This window comes from Saccoglossus kowalevskii, chromosome 9, assembly GCF_978046115.1.
Source record: "Saccoglossus kowalevskii chromosome 9, keSacKowa6.1, whole genome shotgun sequence".
Taxonomy (NCBI): Eukaryota; Metazoa; Hemichordata; class Enteropneusta; family Harrimaniidae; genus Saccoglossus; species Saccoglossus kowalevskii.
The window spans coordinates 7,324,293-7,341,509 of NC_140649.1; the positions used below are offsets into that span (position 1 = coordinate 7,324,293).

General features: G+C 33.7%; 1 protein-coding gene across 3 annotated transcripts in view; it reads right to left on the reverse strand.

The window, feature by feature from the left end:
• The window catches only part of LOC100373193 (uncharacterized), a 49,047-nt gene extending 36,377 nt beyond the window's left edge, over window positions 1-12,670 (reverse strand). For 2 of the 3 annotated variants that reach the window (XM_085503114.1, XM_085503116.1), the window contains exons 1-4: window positions 12,602-12,670; window positions 12,220-12,351; window positions 5,547-5,630; window positions 3,872-3,936 (exon numbers count right to left, since the gene is read on the reverse strand). In XM_085503114.1, coding sequence (XP_085359240.1) covers window positions 3,872-3,936; window positions 5,547-5,623 — 142 coding nt within the window. In that variant the 5' untranslated portion in view covers window positions 5,624-5,630; window positions 12,220-12,351; window positions 12,602-12,670. The remainder of the gene's footprint in view (window positions 1-3,871; window positions 3,937-5,546; window positions 5,631-12,219; window positions 12,352-12,601) is intronic. The other variant, XM_085503115.1, reaches the window with a different exon arrangement.
• Between the last annotated feature and the right edge of the window lie 4,547 nt (window positions 12,671-17,217).

Genomic DNA, 17,217 nt, shown 5'->3' on the forward strand with positions numbered 1-17,217 from the left:
TTAAACTCAATTACAATGCAATACAATGGAGAATTGCATTTTAATTAAGTTTAATTAAACAAGAGTTGAATATCCCGTGACTGAACATAGAAATGTTTGCGAAGCTTAGGTTTAGTATCGGGGTAAGGTATGGTACAATTATATTAATATTAATATAACGTGAACCATACCTTCCCCCGATACTAAACCTAAGCTACGCAAAACGTATTAATAATCAAATTAATTATTAATATAAATTATGTTTTCCGAGGACTATGAAAAAGGTCCTCGGAAGGTGTGTATGTCCTCGGAAGTTGCTATATATCTGTATTTTTGTCCTCGCAACATATAGCAATCCAAGTACACACATGCATGCACGCACACACACACACACACGGAGGTCAAAACATAAGTCCGTTTTCGGACTGCGTCCGAACGAGGACTAAAAAGTTCATAAAAATTGGCAATAAGTCATGTTAGGATCCAAAACAGGATAAACTCTAAACGACTCTGTTATAGTACACTCTTCTTATACCCGGTAATGAATCAATTCTTTCAGTAAACTGTAGTAAAAATATAATTTTACTGATATTCAAAAATATAGTTTAGTATTCCTGTAATTAATCTATTAAAAATGTTTTTATACTCTCTTATGAATTTAATTGAATATTAAATTCCATATTTGTGTACAGTTTATGTATACATACATTGTAATATTGGGCTCTAAGTCCAATTTGTGTACATTCTATATATACATAAATAGTACTAATATTTGTCAAGATGCCAAGTCAATAATTTGCACAATTAATGTGTACATACATGTAAATTATACTTCATTCTGACGACATGATTCTTACATAAATTGTTTTGGTTACACTTTATTTCTTAGTCATGATATTGTACATTTTATGTATATGTAAATTATACAATATTTAGGCATTGAATCCTATGCAAAAAATCTGTACATTTCTAGTAAACAACAAATATACATTAATGAATTTGTATAAAGTGTGTATACAAATAATGTACTGCTGTTTTCTTGTATGTATGAATTTTGTATACAAATAATGTACACAATTTCAAACAAGCAGCCTATCGGCTGAGATAGCTCCGCTGTTAGCAATGCACATTTCAATTAAAGAACTGAAGACATCATTAGAAAATGAACAATATGAATAGTATCAAAGCAATCGGACTTACAGTTTTCAACAAGAAGTCGAAAATATCACTTTTTACCAAAAATGACAAAAATATTCACCAAAATTAGAGAATTGAAGATATCATCACGAAATAAACAAATCTGAGAGAGGTCCACATGTAGTACCTATATATGTAGTATCAAAGCAATTGGACTTGCGGTTTTTAACAAGAAGTCGAAAATATCACTTTTCACCAAAAATTGACAAAAAATATTCACCAAAAATAGAGAATTAAAGATATCATTACAAAATGAACAAATCTGAGAGAGGTCCACATGTAGTACCTATATATGTAATATCAAAGCATTTGCACTTGCGGTTTTTTACAAGAAGTCGAAAATATCAGTTTTTACCAAAAATGACAAAAATATTCACCAAAATTAGAGAATTAAAGATATCATTACAAAATGAACAAATCTGAGAGAGGTCCACATGTAGTACCTATATATGTAATATCAAAGCAATTGCACTTGTGGTTTTTAACAAGAAGTCGAAAATATCAGTTTTTACCAAAAATGACAAAAATATTCACCAAAATTAGAGAATTAAAGATATCATTACAAAATGAACAAATCTGAGAGAGGTCCACATGTAGTACCTATATATGTAATGTCAAAGCAATTGCACTTGCGGTTTTTAACAAGAAGTTGAAAATATCAGTTTTTACCAAAAATGACAAAAATATTCACCAAAATTAGAGAATTGAAGATATCATCACGAAATGAACAAATCTGAGAGAGGTCCACATGTAGTACCTATATATGTAATATCAAAGCAATTGCACTTGCGGTTTTTAACAAGAAGTCGAAAATATCAGTTTTTACCAAAAATGACAAAAATATTCACCAAAATTAGAGAATTAAAGATATCAACATGAAATGAACAAACCTAAGAGAGGTCTACCCAAGGTACATATACACCAAGTATCAAAGCATTTAGGCTTGTAGTTTTCAAGAAGAAGTCGAAAAAGTAAAACATTGACACGGACGACGACGACGGACAATCACTCATATGATAAGCTCCGCTCGACAAAGTCGACAGCGGAGCTAAAAAGTATACTTTTTGTACAGAAGATGTATACAATTAATATACAATTAATATACTATTGGGCGTACAATTTGCATCAAAGCAGTTACAGTTTTTAAGAAAAAGTTGAAAATATTTATTTTTTACTAAAAATGACTTAAATATTTGCTAGAAATGGAAATATTGTCACAAAACAAGCAAATCTCATAAAGGTCCACTCAAGATACATGTATATCATTGAAGTATCCGTACTATAGGACTTGCAGTTTTCTATAAAAAGTAGAATATAATATTCTATCCAGAAAATAATATTCTATCCAGACACAGCGACATTATTTTAATATCACCCAGAACAGCATTATTTTTAACTTTTTATCTCCTACAATCTGCATATCAAATACCTGAGAGATTATCCACACTGCGTGTAGCAAATGTCAACTCTTTGTTTTCAGTTAAATACTTACCACAAGCACCCGTTAACCAAAAAAATGTATTTATCTTGATAAAGTTATATTACAATGAATTATTGTAATATAACTTATTTTGAGCATTAACACATCTATATCAATTACATCAATCAGCGAATGGGCTACAAGTACGGCAATTAGTTTTGATAAGCGAACTAAAAATAACAAGCAATGCATAGTACAGTCCCTGTTAGTTATCAAAATTAAGATATATTGTTATGTTTATAGTAATATAGTTGGAATATAAACATGTCAGAAATATGGATCCAGAAGATGATGCTTGATTATGATGATTTTATAACATTAAAATGATTGACATCTTGTATCTGATTGTCAAACATTAATTAACATTAAAACAAAATGGCCACCAGTCAGCCATTTTAAAGTGGATCTGAAAAATAAAATGATGTGCATGAAGGTCCCATAATGTCCAACATATGTTTGAACAAAATCCACCAAGATCTAGTTCTGGAATGCCAGAAATGCTTGATTTTTGATGATTTTTTAGCACAAAAATAGCTGCTATTTGGCCATTTTGAATCAGATAGTCAAACCAATATATCTATGTCATGATGTATAATGAATGTATAAAATTTGATTATGATCGGTCAAAGCATGGCAGAGATATGGCCATAGAACTGCATTCATTAAAACAAAATGGCCGCCAGTCTGTCATTTTTAATTGGATCTGAAAAATAAAATGATGTGCATCAAGATTCCATAATGTCTAACGTATGTTAGTCATGGTCATGCCCATGGTCATGCCCATATAAACATCATAGTAGACAAACAAATAACTTGGCTTCTGTGTTTGGAACTTATCACTAATAAATAGCACTATAGTTTTGGATTCATCAACCCAAGTTATTGGATAGTTTTTTTGAATCAGTAGAATGTTTCCCGAATGTCACAAGATGAACTATCGTAATCTAATGTACTCAAGGTACATGAATATCTATACCAAGCATCAATTCAATACAATCATCAAGAATAGTTGAATAGCATTTTTTGACCTAAAATAACAACAATATTTGCTAAAATCATAAAATTAAAGATATCGTCAGAAAATCTAAGAGAGGTCCAACCAAGATGCATTTATACCAAGTATAAAAGCACTTGGATTGGCGGATTACATAAGAAGTTGAAAATAGTATTTTCCCCTTTGATGACATGAAGCTAAAAAATGTGCTCTGTATATACCTTTCAATCCAGTGAAGAGGCTCTCGTTGATTTCAAAAGCATTCTCAAAGTATGCCTGAATCACTCTGAAAAACAAGTAAAACATTATCAATGACATAGCCCCTGTTATATATACAGTTCACTAATGAAACATTAGTTGTGTTGTATGTAGTATTTAACTTGTTTTAGCAGGCAATGTTCAAGAAGATTTGTCAACATGGGATCTTATCTTATTTGAAATAAGATTTATTTTTTTTGCTGAAAAAATGTTTTTACGAGAAGCTCATGCAAGATAATTGAACCTAACAAAGTTGTCAAAAACCTTGGCCTCATGCTAAGGAAGCAAACGTTTAGCTTGGGTTAAGTAACGCTATGTACGGGTTAAAACTGATCTGTTGTACAGACCCGGTTTGGATTCTTAACATGGAATATATAAACAAAGCGTTCATATGCAAGGTTTCACGATGGATCTTAAATACCCCAATATCACACCATAAACCATAAACCATGTGAAGCAACGAAATACAGTGTGAAAACTGAGACATAGTCTACTACCATTAGCAAAACACATTAAAGCGAGAGGGTCGTCACCTGCGCACTCTCGGGAATCGAGTCCCAAACGATGATAACACCACATGTAAAAACGGCTCATGGGTAGACGCTTGTTTGTAAACAAAGACATGCAATGGCCATCTGATGCATGCGCAGGTGACTCCTCCCTAAAAAGAATGTCATTCAATGGTTGAAATTCATGAAAACACAGTGGTAACAGAATGTCATTCAATGGTTGAAATTCATGAAAACACAGTGGTAACACAATGTCATTCAATGGTCGAAATTCATGAAAACACAGTGGTAACAGAATGTCATTCAATGGTCGAAATTCATGAAAACACAGTGGTAACAGAATGTCATTCAATGGTCTAAATTCATGAAAACACAGTGGTAACAGGGACTTATAAAATGGCTATACAGGAAGCAACTCAAGGGTGTTGTGATTAATTTTAATGAAAAATACTACACATCGAATATATTATATATTTCATCTTTGATCATTGAACAGAGAGTCTCTCATGCTATTCAGCGACTTGGTGACACGTTAAGATGCTGAACACACAACCGATCCACTGTTCGATGTCCTAGCTATTTGCAAGTAACTTCTGGTACAGTGAATACCATCATGGCTGCATTTATTACAGTACACGTATTACAATTTGAACACACGAATTAATGATGATGGTGCTGTATAGTTATTCAAAACATGTAAAATTGGTACTTGTATAATTAAGATGCTTTGCCATGAATGGTGATATTTTGATTCATTGCTTATGGTGAACGTATCAATGAATGTGTAAATAAAGAAGGGGGTGACAACTGCATGGTTGTCCATATTAAAATATTGTTGTCAATAAATCTTTAGGATTTAACCCTTATCCTGCCAGCCCCAAGTACTTTTACATTGACTTAACCAGATATGGGTTAAACCTTTTAACAGAAAAATAAATTTCAAAAAAACATAAATCATTTTTGAAACCAACTTCAGCTAAAATCATGTTGGTATCCGGCTTTTGGAGCTACTTCTAAAAAAAATAGTTAAAAACTGTATTTTTTAAGCAGAAATTTAGAAAGATAATTTTACAAAGCAAAATCTGCAGAATATTATCTCCACTGTTCAATTAAGTTCCTTTCGACTTACTCTTTAGTTGGGTTGGTCAGATCCACTGGTTTCATCGACTTCAAGTTGTACTTCCCAGTCAGTAAGAGTTCTTCCATTATGAAGCTTTAAATATGCACAAAAAATAAAGAGAATTTCTATATTAAATTTGGATAAAATAATTGAGCTCCACAAAAATAGGAATACAAAAAATTTGATTCGCTGATACAGAACAATGTATGGAAGTTAAATGTTTAGATAAACATACATATTTATTGAATATTATAATATGTGATACATGAATCATTAAAAGTTCATGGCTTATTTTGACGTATTTGAGCCGTGAAAAATGATGAATCAAGAACATCTGTTATCAATTCAGTTTGGTAAAAATAAATTTCAACTGCAGTTGAATCCCACCAGCCAATAAATGCACTCAGTGTGTAATGGCGCTAATTTGAAAATGGTCCAATGTTTTTCTATTGGCCAATAGAGACCTTGATCTTCCAATTCCAGTTTGAGTGAAATTTAAAAATATTTATAGGCAATGGGTTTGTTTTGCCAATAGTAGAGTATCATATCGAATGGCACGCATATATCAGGCATCATACCGGACAATTTAATGCACACGCATTTTTGTCACATCACCAAATCCAAAATGGCTGACTGACAGTCTAATTGCAGTTCTACAATATTTCGTGCCTATAATACAAACAGGGATGACATACATGTAGTCCTAATCTTACAAAATGCCACACAGTTTTACCATACGCTTATCGCCTGCGATTACAAATTATACATGTATGCGCGATTACAGCAAGACATTTGCAATCTCATGTAATTTTGCAATAATTCTAATACATTTCACGAGAAATCAGCGAACAGAGAAAGAATCCTGTGCGTTGCAAGAAAAAGGGTTGGGAGAATTAGAAATGACTATGTTAACAAATTTGACATTAAAAAACTGTTTGAAATCATCGGAATATTGAAGAGAAACATTCAAATTCATCATATTTCAAATCGTCATTACCAAAATATATTTTGTAGTAGGCAATAGAGCCATGTTTTGGCGTCATTGCTGTCACGGTCTCAAATTACATACAAAGACCAATTAAACATGATGAAATGTGCGATATATAGAAAATATTGCATATTTTTTGCATGATATATATGATGAAATCTCAAAATGACTGGCCTTTATATCAACTCTGAACATTGTGTTAAAAATGTGGGACAAATTTTCATAACATATAATGAATATGTTGATTAGGTACAGTGCTTTTGTCGAGTCACAAAATACAAAGACAAGTTTCTCTATAATAAATATACTTATATATGCACATGCACAATGCAGGTGATCACACTGATGCTAACATCCTTGACGTTTGGCCATCAGTTACTACCATCAAAATATACACTACCAAAGACATAATTTATCTGTTATTAATTATTATTCCAAAATGTAAATATGTTGAATAAGATATAGCAATCCATTGAAAATCCAAATATTTGTCTATGCTCGCACAAGACAGAGGTTTTCTACATATCATATGAAATGGGTAATTTATGCAACCACTGCTTACGACATTATAATCAGCTTACAAACTAGCACGCTTTGAACGCTAGCAAATTACATGTTAATGAGTAAACAGTGCCCTTATTTGGTCGCGATGTACTGGCTTTTCACTACTTCATTTGCTACATATCTGAGAAATAATTAATTTTGTAAGGAGCATGTAACTGGTTTTTGGTAGTTTTAATTTAATAGCACTTTGGGTCATTTTAATAGTTTGTTTCTGGGTTGTTTGACTCATTTTGAGGTTGTTTCATATGGTTTTATTTCAGACATATTACATATTTGTTGGTATCTTTTTCTTTATACATGGACTAAGATAAAATTACAGACCATAGAGATTTGAAAACTATACTAGACTTAGCAGACTACAATGCTGCACTAACGCAGACTTCCATCTCACATCACTATTGAGCAAGATACACACAAGCGTATTGCTTGATGTTCATAGTTGATCCATAAAAGCATAAGTTAGCTTTCTATATAAACCGGTAAATGTATTTGTACAGTTTTCAACGAACATAGTTCTTGCGCTACAGTCACGGGCATACCCCAACAGTATATGAAAAGCATTGACAGTTAATTTTCTATACATACACCATAACTGGCAGCAATACAAACTAGAACAGAATGTTAAGGTAGAGATGCAGGTTCATGGGCACTTGGGAGTGAAATTTTTTTTTTGCTTTTTATTATCCAAACAGTCTTGGCTATAGACTGTTAAAATTTTGTAGAATTGTGAATAGTGGAACATACTCAAAAAAAACGATTTTAAAATATAGATAACAGGTGCAAACATTATCTCTTTTGAATGCTGAGCAAGATTTAGCAAGGCTGTACATAAATAATCAAAAAGAAACATTGTGAAAAAAAGAAATGACGGGACCTCCATATTATGCACTATATTTAACTTTTAACAAAACTATAATACATTTAAATTTGGAACTGTTACAGCCATTATAATTATGAGCATTAGCAAACTTCTTCCTGAGTGAATGGTTATGCAAATTATTAATTATCTTAGCTTCTTTTTAGTGCACATCCCAGTTCTTTAAAAAACATAGCTCCTAGACGCTTTGACCTTTTGTATTGAAATTTTCACAAATGATTGACAATGTGTTTATCTTCAAAACGCCGTCGTCGGGCATTGTTTTTGGTTGAACAGTGTTACAGCAATCATACAGACAACTAGACTGGGTGTTAATTTCTGCATAAACTTGAAGTAGTGAAATTTGAGCTGCTGCCCTGCAAAATTGACAACTGGTAGACAGTTTTCAAGACGGCACTTTCTTCATAGTAAACAGATGTACCCATAAACCAATTTTGTCAGGAAACAGAAGCATGGCTTGGGAGCTATTTTTTTTAATCACTTTTGACCAAAAAAGCACATTTTTGTGCATATTTCAAACTACAGTGTACTAACAAAATTTCAAAATTCATACAATAAGCTTTCCGAAAATATATAGTTTAACTAACTAATTAAAATACCTGTCCGGTAAACTGCATCTCTACCTTAAATAACAAAAGTTTTACTTCGTGGCTGCAGATCTTAAATTTATGTAGCATGATAGCCTTTCGGCTGAGATAGCTCCACTGTTCGCAATGCACATTTTATTTAAAGAAAAGAAGATATATCATTAGAAAATGAACAATATGTATAGTATTAAAACAATCAGACTTGCGATTTACAGCAAGAAGTCCAAAAAATCACTTTTTACCAAAAATGACAAAAATAATCATCAAAATTGGAGAATTGAAGATATCATCATGAAATGAACAAATCCAAGAGAGGTCCACATGTTATACCTATATATATAATATCAAATCAATCAGATTAGACGTTTTTAACAAAAAGTCAAAAATATCACTTTTTACCAAAAATGACAATATTCATCAAAATTAGAGAATCAAAGATATCATCACAAAATGAACAAATCTGAGAGAAGACCATCTGTAGTACCTATACATGTATATATAATATCAAAACAATCAGACTTGCAGTTTTTAACAAGAATTCGAAAATATCACTTTTTACCAAAAATGACAAAAATATTCACCAAAATTAGAGAATTGAAGATATCATCATGAAATGAACAAATCTAAGAGAGGTCTACCCAAGGTACATATACACCAAGTATCAAAGCATTCAGGCTTGTAGTTTTCAAGAAGAAGTCAAAAAAGTAAAAAGTTGATAAGGACAACGACGGACAATCAGTCATAAAGTCGACAGCAGACCCCAAAAAAAGCTCATTTGTGTTTTCAAGGTGGGCATGAAAAGCACAAGTAGCCCATGGATTAATAAAAAATATACCAAGACTAATGCATTACATCCAAATTTAGATTTGCTTCAATTGTAAAAATATCACAGCCATAATTATGTTTTTAAAGATTATTGTTTAAAAAGATGGAGGATAGGGGGAGGGGGGGGGGGGTTATTCAGTGATGTCTCTCTCAACAGTTTTCCATGTGCCAATAGTCCAAAGTATACTAGTATTGAAGACAGAGGAAAGATTTTGATGGTTATGATGGTTATGGAACATAGAACAGAATTTACCTTCAATGTACCTTGCTTGTTTTCACTGCCCCGCTGTGCAGCAATGAACGAAAAAACTTGTGAACTGTGTAATTACGAAATGTACAGTGCATTGATTGTATCATTGTCATAGCAACCAGAAATAAAAACAGATATTTAATGTGGATAATAAATTTTCCCTTGAAAGTGGGTATCGACAATATAATCTGCAAGTCATGCTACGTTCAATGACTAAGCATTTTTTTTTCTCTTCACAGTTGAGGTCATGACATTAAAGGACTAATACACTCCTCACTAGGGGTGGCAGGTCCTTATAATGGAAGGGCAAAATATTTCGGCTTATTTAACCAGCGGCCTGAGGACAAGTATAGCGTAGCAGCAATTTTTGTCATGAAATGCGAAAATATTAGCACGCTAGCAATAATTTGACACACCATATTGATGCAACAGTTTTTGTGGTTTGATAACAAGACCAGTGCAAAATACTATACATATACTGGTGCTGGTATTTTAAACTATCTTCAATTCATAAACAAAATATACATGTTTTATAATTATAACCTTTTGAATTTTAAAGTCAATTAATTTTTGTCAAGTTTAAGTTTAACTGTTGTCAAAGGAGAACTTTTATCTATTTAAATAAACTTTAATCAAGATCTGTCATGAACAGGAAATTTTACTCATTTTGATTCAAATTTTAACATAAAAAAAACACAAAAATACGCAAAATGATGCGAATTAATGAAGAGAATTAATGTTTGTTACTTCAACCAAGACGTGATAATTCCAATTTGCAAATTGAAGCGATAAAAATCCAATTAGCCTAATAGCTGGGAAATTTTAATGAAATATAAAAATAGTATTAATTATAATTAATTGTATACAAATATAAATTATACTACCATAATAGCGTTCAAAAATGGATAAAGGTAAATGTCCTTCAGGATTAGATTATATTTGAAACAAGGATGTAACATCAGATACATGTACGTACTCATAAATACGTGACAAGCAATACACACTTGATAGATTTCGGGACTTGATAGCGCGGTGAAATTGTGAACATTCTCTCTCTTTCTCCATCTCTGTAGACTTATGGGAATGCAAGGTGTATAATATGCTGTAAAACCATTTATTTTCACTAACATTTAATTTCACTATTATGAGAATATTCACTTTGTTTTAATTTCACAAATTTATCAAGAAAACAATGAGTTTTATTGTTATTTTGCCTGTACACATGGATTTAATTTAGCGGATTTTACTTATCAACGATAAGCAAAATGAAAACACAGTGAATAATTAATGCATTGACAATATGCATAACTATGTATGTATGTATGTATGTATGTAATAGAAATAACAATTTCGTATCTACGGGATGGTTGCAATTAAAACATATGTGGCAAACTTCATCCCTTCATTGAACATACCCCTCCCCTTCAACCCCGCCACCTAAAAAGTCACCTTTTTAACCCTTTCAGCATCGACGTCAAAATCTATCATTATTCACAATATTTAATTCAAATGTTTTTTAAATATTCAATAAGACCTATAGGTTTTGTAAAATCATGTCATGTTCATGAGTATTTCTCTCGACTGAGTTTTTAGTACTTTACGGTGAATTTTTTACTGTATTTTTATACTTTCTGGCAATTCTGACTACGATACAGGTGTATGCCTGGATCTACCTTTGAATTCTGCATACTGGGTAGAATTGTGCCAGACATGCACATAAGGCTATCAGGCAGCACAGATAATTTATGGACTTCGACCAAGTGATCCATGCTGAGTATGCATTAATCAGCCTAAGACCACATTTGTGCTGACTTGCAGAGCAATGATACAATGGGTTCATGTGGTCACGAGTTCATGTGGTCACAACACTACAGAATTACAAACACATGCCTGTGCACCTTATAGTACTAAGATAAAATGCTACAAACTGCTGTAAATTGCAAAACAGAAAAGAAGGTCTTTATTTGAATACAGAGCAAAAAGTTACTTTAACAGATATAAGGTAAAGGTGACACCAATCAAAGTATCAGATAGACTTTAATCAACAAGTCATAACGATAATATCTTAATTCCATCTGCTCGACAAATACAATGTCAGGGACATTTTCTGGAAGGGGGGGGGATGAAAATACAAAATTGTTTTTTTTTTTCTGGGCAACAAGTTGAATCTGATTCACCCCATTTTCAAAGTCTAATGGTACAATTAAGCAACATACTTTTTGTTGTGGTCTTTATAGTCACAATTACCGTGCCTTAATGGAAATATTAAGGAAAGATAGAATATGTGAGGCTGTCGCAAGGCCGACCAGTCGTGTTGCAAGTACTGCAAACATGAGCGTACCGACGAGGTGAAATAATAAATACAAGAATGATGGATGGGGTGGGATACGAAGGGGCGCGGCATTTGTGTTGCCGCGATTGGTGCTTGATTAAGGCACGGCAGAGGGCTTGGCGGTATAGGTTGATTATAAGCATGGAACTCTTATTTTCAGATCCATGGTTTGAGCATGGAGCTATGGTTTAAGCCATCTACATGTAAAAACCTCGTGTTTTATATAAATAAAAAGCCGACGATCGCCTCATACCCTTACCTATTTACTATTATTTACTATTCACCTTGTACTTGTACTACGGAAAATCTGCACTTGACCCCACTTTGCCGAGAAAACGACGCTGAGCAGTCCACGGTTTCAGTCGCAGGTTTCTCAGCGTCAGTCCAATTCCTGTCAATATAAGTGGTATCAAGAATAAGTACAATAAACACGATGCGCCGCGTCAAACCAATTTGTACAGTAAAATAACGAAACTGTCAGACTGTCTGGCAGAAATATACTAAAGACCCGGTCTTTCATTCATTCCCTACGTGCAGAATCAAACGCGCGTGGTAGTCTCGTTTTTTTTCTCTCTCTCTACCCAACCTTTTCCACATCAAACTTATGAATATGTCTAAGTCATGTAGCGACTCGAACGTACCTGACATAAGGCGGGCAGTCAGTCGAAGCGCCAGTGTCACACAGACGTACTGAAACCAACTTCGGTATCGATAGCTTATTGTATCCGTGACCCGAAAACTGCTATTGGCTAATTGTGCACATGCGCGCCACTAGAGTAAGCAATATAACGCACATTTTTAACGCAGTCGGCGTAACATAATAACGAACAAAAAATCCCGCATTTTCTAATCATTCAAGCTCTATTTATCAAATAATTGCAAGACATTTTTAAAACAACGTACTAGTATGTGTTACGTGGTATATATTTCCTCGCCACGAGAACTTCCAAAATATAAGATGCAGGTGAAAGTACATGTTTACTTGAAGATGACAACCTCAACCCTAGAATAGGCTGGCGTATTTTGAAAAAATTATTGGAGGCGTGACCTGTTGTTGACAAATGCTGAACAGGCCACGCCTCAAACTGTGCCGTGCGTTCGGGCAAACCGTTAGGAATTCCTAAATGGAGTCAATTTGTGTAGTTTTCTTGATTTATTCTGCAGATATAGGTAAAATGTAGGTAAGGCTTAGGCGAAATTTGAAGGAGCAACTAATATTCTTCAACCTGGTATTTTTTTTTAGATTTTATTTCTCATTCTTTTCGTCTGTTTTTTTGAGTTTAAAAAATGTGAGCTGGCTGGAGCCTTCATCCCTTGTCTATTTCTTACACTAGATACCAGCCGATACCCGCCCCCGCCGCTCATAGAGACTGCGTACTACAGTTGATTATAGTTTCTGGGCTCCCTGTGATAAACCCCGACCACTCTCGGGATATGTGGAGACAAGAAACAATGCTGTTGTTAAGGGGGTAGGGCCCAACCCCCTGGTGTAAAAAAAACAAACAAAAAAATCACTTAATACCATGATCCTATATTTCTATTGTGTTCTTGTTCTTTCTATCTTCCTTCTTGTTCCTGAGAAAATAGCGTGAATCGAGGCCCTGTCCCGACTTTGCCCGATGTGCCCAATCCTACTGATATTTTCGATATTTTTTTCAACCCGAATTATCCCAAGCGTCTGGGGCTACTCAGAGTATCAATGTCCCATGAATAGCCCCATGCTTTCCCTATAACACCCGAGGTGGAGGGGTCAGGTTTCATCTTTACTGGTGCATTATCATTTCTCCCAGAATTTGTTTTCCTTGGAGAATAAATGTATATTCTATGTATTACTATTCTTATGTTACTCAGCTTTTAATCCATTTTTACCTATTTACACAAACAAACAAATTATATTCCATGTAACTGAGTTCATCTAGTTTTACCCTACGTTTGTCAGTTTCATAATCGAATACTTAACCACGTTAGAAAAATGTATACTTTTATGTATTATTTTTCTTATGTTACTCAGTTTTTATTCCATTTTGCTTATTTACTAAAAAAAATATATTCTATGTAACTGATTTCATCTAGTTTTACACCTCTTTTGTGTAATAAACTCCGTTAGTTTGCAAAATGCCGTGTATTTATCAACGTAAGCAGGTGTCACTGAGTGATTGTGTGTGTACGTGTTTGTGAGCGCTGTCTACGATACATTCAAAACACTCCTTCGGAGTGTGGCGTCATTGCTCGTCCAATTTAAAAATGATTACAATAAATAATAAAAAAAATATGGTAATTTATGCTAATTTATTCACGACGACCTCGTCACTCCCTCGAATTAAAGCGTACTTCAGTTATGCAAATTTATTCACATTATCCTATTCTGACGTTATCATCATCCAAATTACCCCTTCACGGCCATGTATAATCATTTATGCTAATGAATGCGCCCTCCCAATTGTACCTATAGTGTGGACTTACAGCCGTTCTGAGAATTGATCGGACAGTCAGTTCGCAAAATGACTTACAACTTTGCAAAACACTTTGGTCTTTGCCCAATCTAGACTTTCGGCGCCACTTGAGTGACGGGCGCGTGGTTTGGGATTACTATTTCATAGGGGTTGTCGGCTTGGTGAATTGTAAGTATTATCTAGCGTGCGTCCACAGCAACCATTCTTTATTTTTTTATAATTATATTGTAATTATTTTCAGTAATTTTGAAAATCACAAGTTGGGTGTTGCTTAAATCTGTCGAAAAATGTCAACCCCTCGCTCATTTTAGTCAGTTGTACCTGTTACAAAAATGGACTGGACATAATAACAGTCGTTATACCCCGTCATTTTCAAACTGCAGTTGAAAAAGTGATTCGATCAAGGAAGGCACTTTTGATTTGACAAAATCCATCAAACCGTTATAATAGAATTTTCCGTCTGTATTTCTGACGTACTCTCCCACCTCGGTATAAAATCTGAATTTGATACATAATGCACCAGTAATGTAAAAACAACTTTTAGTTTCACCCAAAACTGTCGCGAAACTGCAGCGCGTCCCGCTAAGAAACTTTACTTTGAGCCTTCCCTCCAACGACGAGTTCATTAATACCTGGGATTACTCAACACTCGGGAGTTGTTTTGTAAATTACGCTATGTCAGGTGGACTCAGATGGTTATAACAATTTAAAATAACACTTTGAATGCATATACAATATATAACCTGTTAATTATGGTAACCAACGTGTGTCGTTTTGAAAACAGCGTTTTACCCGCATCTTGCAAGATAATGGAATGATTCCAATTTTGGGCGTGCCGATACAACGGCGCCATCAAGTCTAGATTGGAAAAGACCCAAGTGTTTTGCAAAGTTCCAACATATATTGCTAACTGACTGTCCAAATAATTCCCAGAACGGCTGTAAGGTAGAGATGCAGTTTACCTGACAGGTATTTTAATTAGTTAATTAGGAAACCAAGATGACCTCCCTTGTCCACAAAACTATATATTTTCGGAAAGCTTATTGTATGAATTTTAAAATTTTGTTAGTATTTTTTTTATGGACACTGTAGTTTGAAATATGCACAAAAATGTGCTTTTTTTGGTCAAAAGTGATTTAAAAAAAATAGCTCCTAAACCATGCTTCTGTTTTATGTCAAAATTGATTTGTGGGTACATCTGTTTACTATGAAGAAAGTGTCGTCTTGAAAACTGTCTACCAGTTGTCAATTTTGCAGGACAGCAGCCCAAATTTCACTACTTCAAGTTTATGCTTAAATTAACACCCAGGCTATTTGTCTGTACGATTGTTGTAACACTGTTCAACCAAAAACAATGCCCGACGGCGTTTTGACGATAAACACATTGCCAATCATTTGTGAAAATTTCAAAACAAAAGGTCAAAGCGTCTAGGAGCTATTTTTTTTAAAGTTCTGGGATGTGCACTAAAAAGAAGCTGAGATAATTGCTAATTTGCATAACAATTCACTCAGTAAGAAGTTTGCTAATGCTCATAATTAAAATGGCTGTAACAGTTCCAAATTTAAATGTATTATCGTTTGGTTAAAAGTTAAATATAGTGCATAATATGGAGGTCCCGTCATTTCTTTTTTCACCATGTTTCTTTTTTATTATTTATGTACAGCCTTGCTATATCTTGCTAAGCATTCAAATGAGAGAATGTTTGCACCTGTTATCTATATTTTAAAATCGTTTTTTGAGTATGTTCCACTATTCACAATTCTACAAAATTTTAACAGTCTATAGCCAAGACTGTTTGGATAAGAAAAAGCAAAAAAAAAATTCACTCCCAAGTGCCCACAAACCTGCATCTCTACCTTAACTACTCATTTCTCTTCTCAACTAAAGGTCATTGGGGATAATTTCAATCTTATAAGCCAGAGTGTGTTAAACGTGTCCAAAAACTGTCACTTAAACGCTTTTACGTCTTGCCGACTCCCAACAAGGCATTATGAACACATATTTCAACTCGCAGGATTCAGATATTCTTTTGTTATGAGTTGCAAATAACAACATATATTATTGTATGTGGTATTCTATGTTGTGAATAATAACTTAATCTCTATCACTTGTGCTTTACTGCATTTTATTGTATCCAGAAATTAACAAATAAATTAACAAAGTATATTCAACAATGTGTTAAGGTATTTTGTTACATACTTTAAATGTTTGTATACCAGCCCCATAATTCAAAATACATCATGCTAACACTTGCAGCCAATTCTACAGCAGTGAAATTAAGACATAACACAAATCATTAAACAGTGTCATGTATCCATGAATACAAATTGGAATTATTTTCAGTTTCTTAGCAAGTCTATGCAAATATAGGATTAGTTAATATGAACTACTGCCATCAATACACCATGACATCTTCTGAAAAAGACATAAGTTGAGGTTAGGATATATAACATCAAAATTTCTAAAATTAACATATTGGCTTTTTGTAATGACCAATAAAACACATCATGACTTTCTTGATCAATTGTTACTCGCTCACTTTCTCAATGATGATGGTCATTTTCGATGAAGTAAGGGTATTCAAACGCAATATTCCCCTGTCAGAGCTCGACCTTTTGATGTGAGCTACGAAACAAAGAAATTCGAGTTGAAAATCAAATCGGTCGATTTTTGCAGCAGGCGTCCGGCGCACGTCTTTCACGCAACTCGCGAGATCTCGCAGTTGAACGGAAAATCACCCATTATTTAGCTCTACTAAGTTGTAGATAACATCAGTTTGTCGTGTGATGTTCACTGAGTCTTG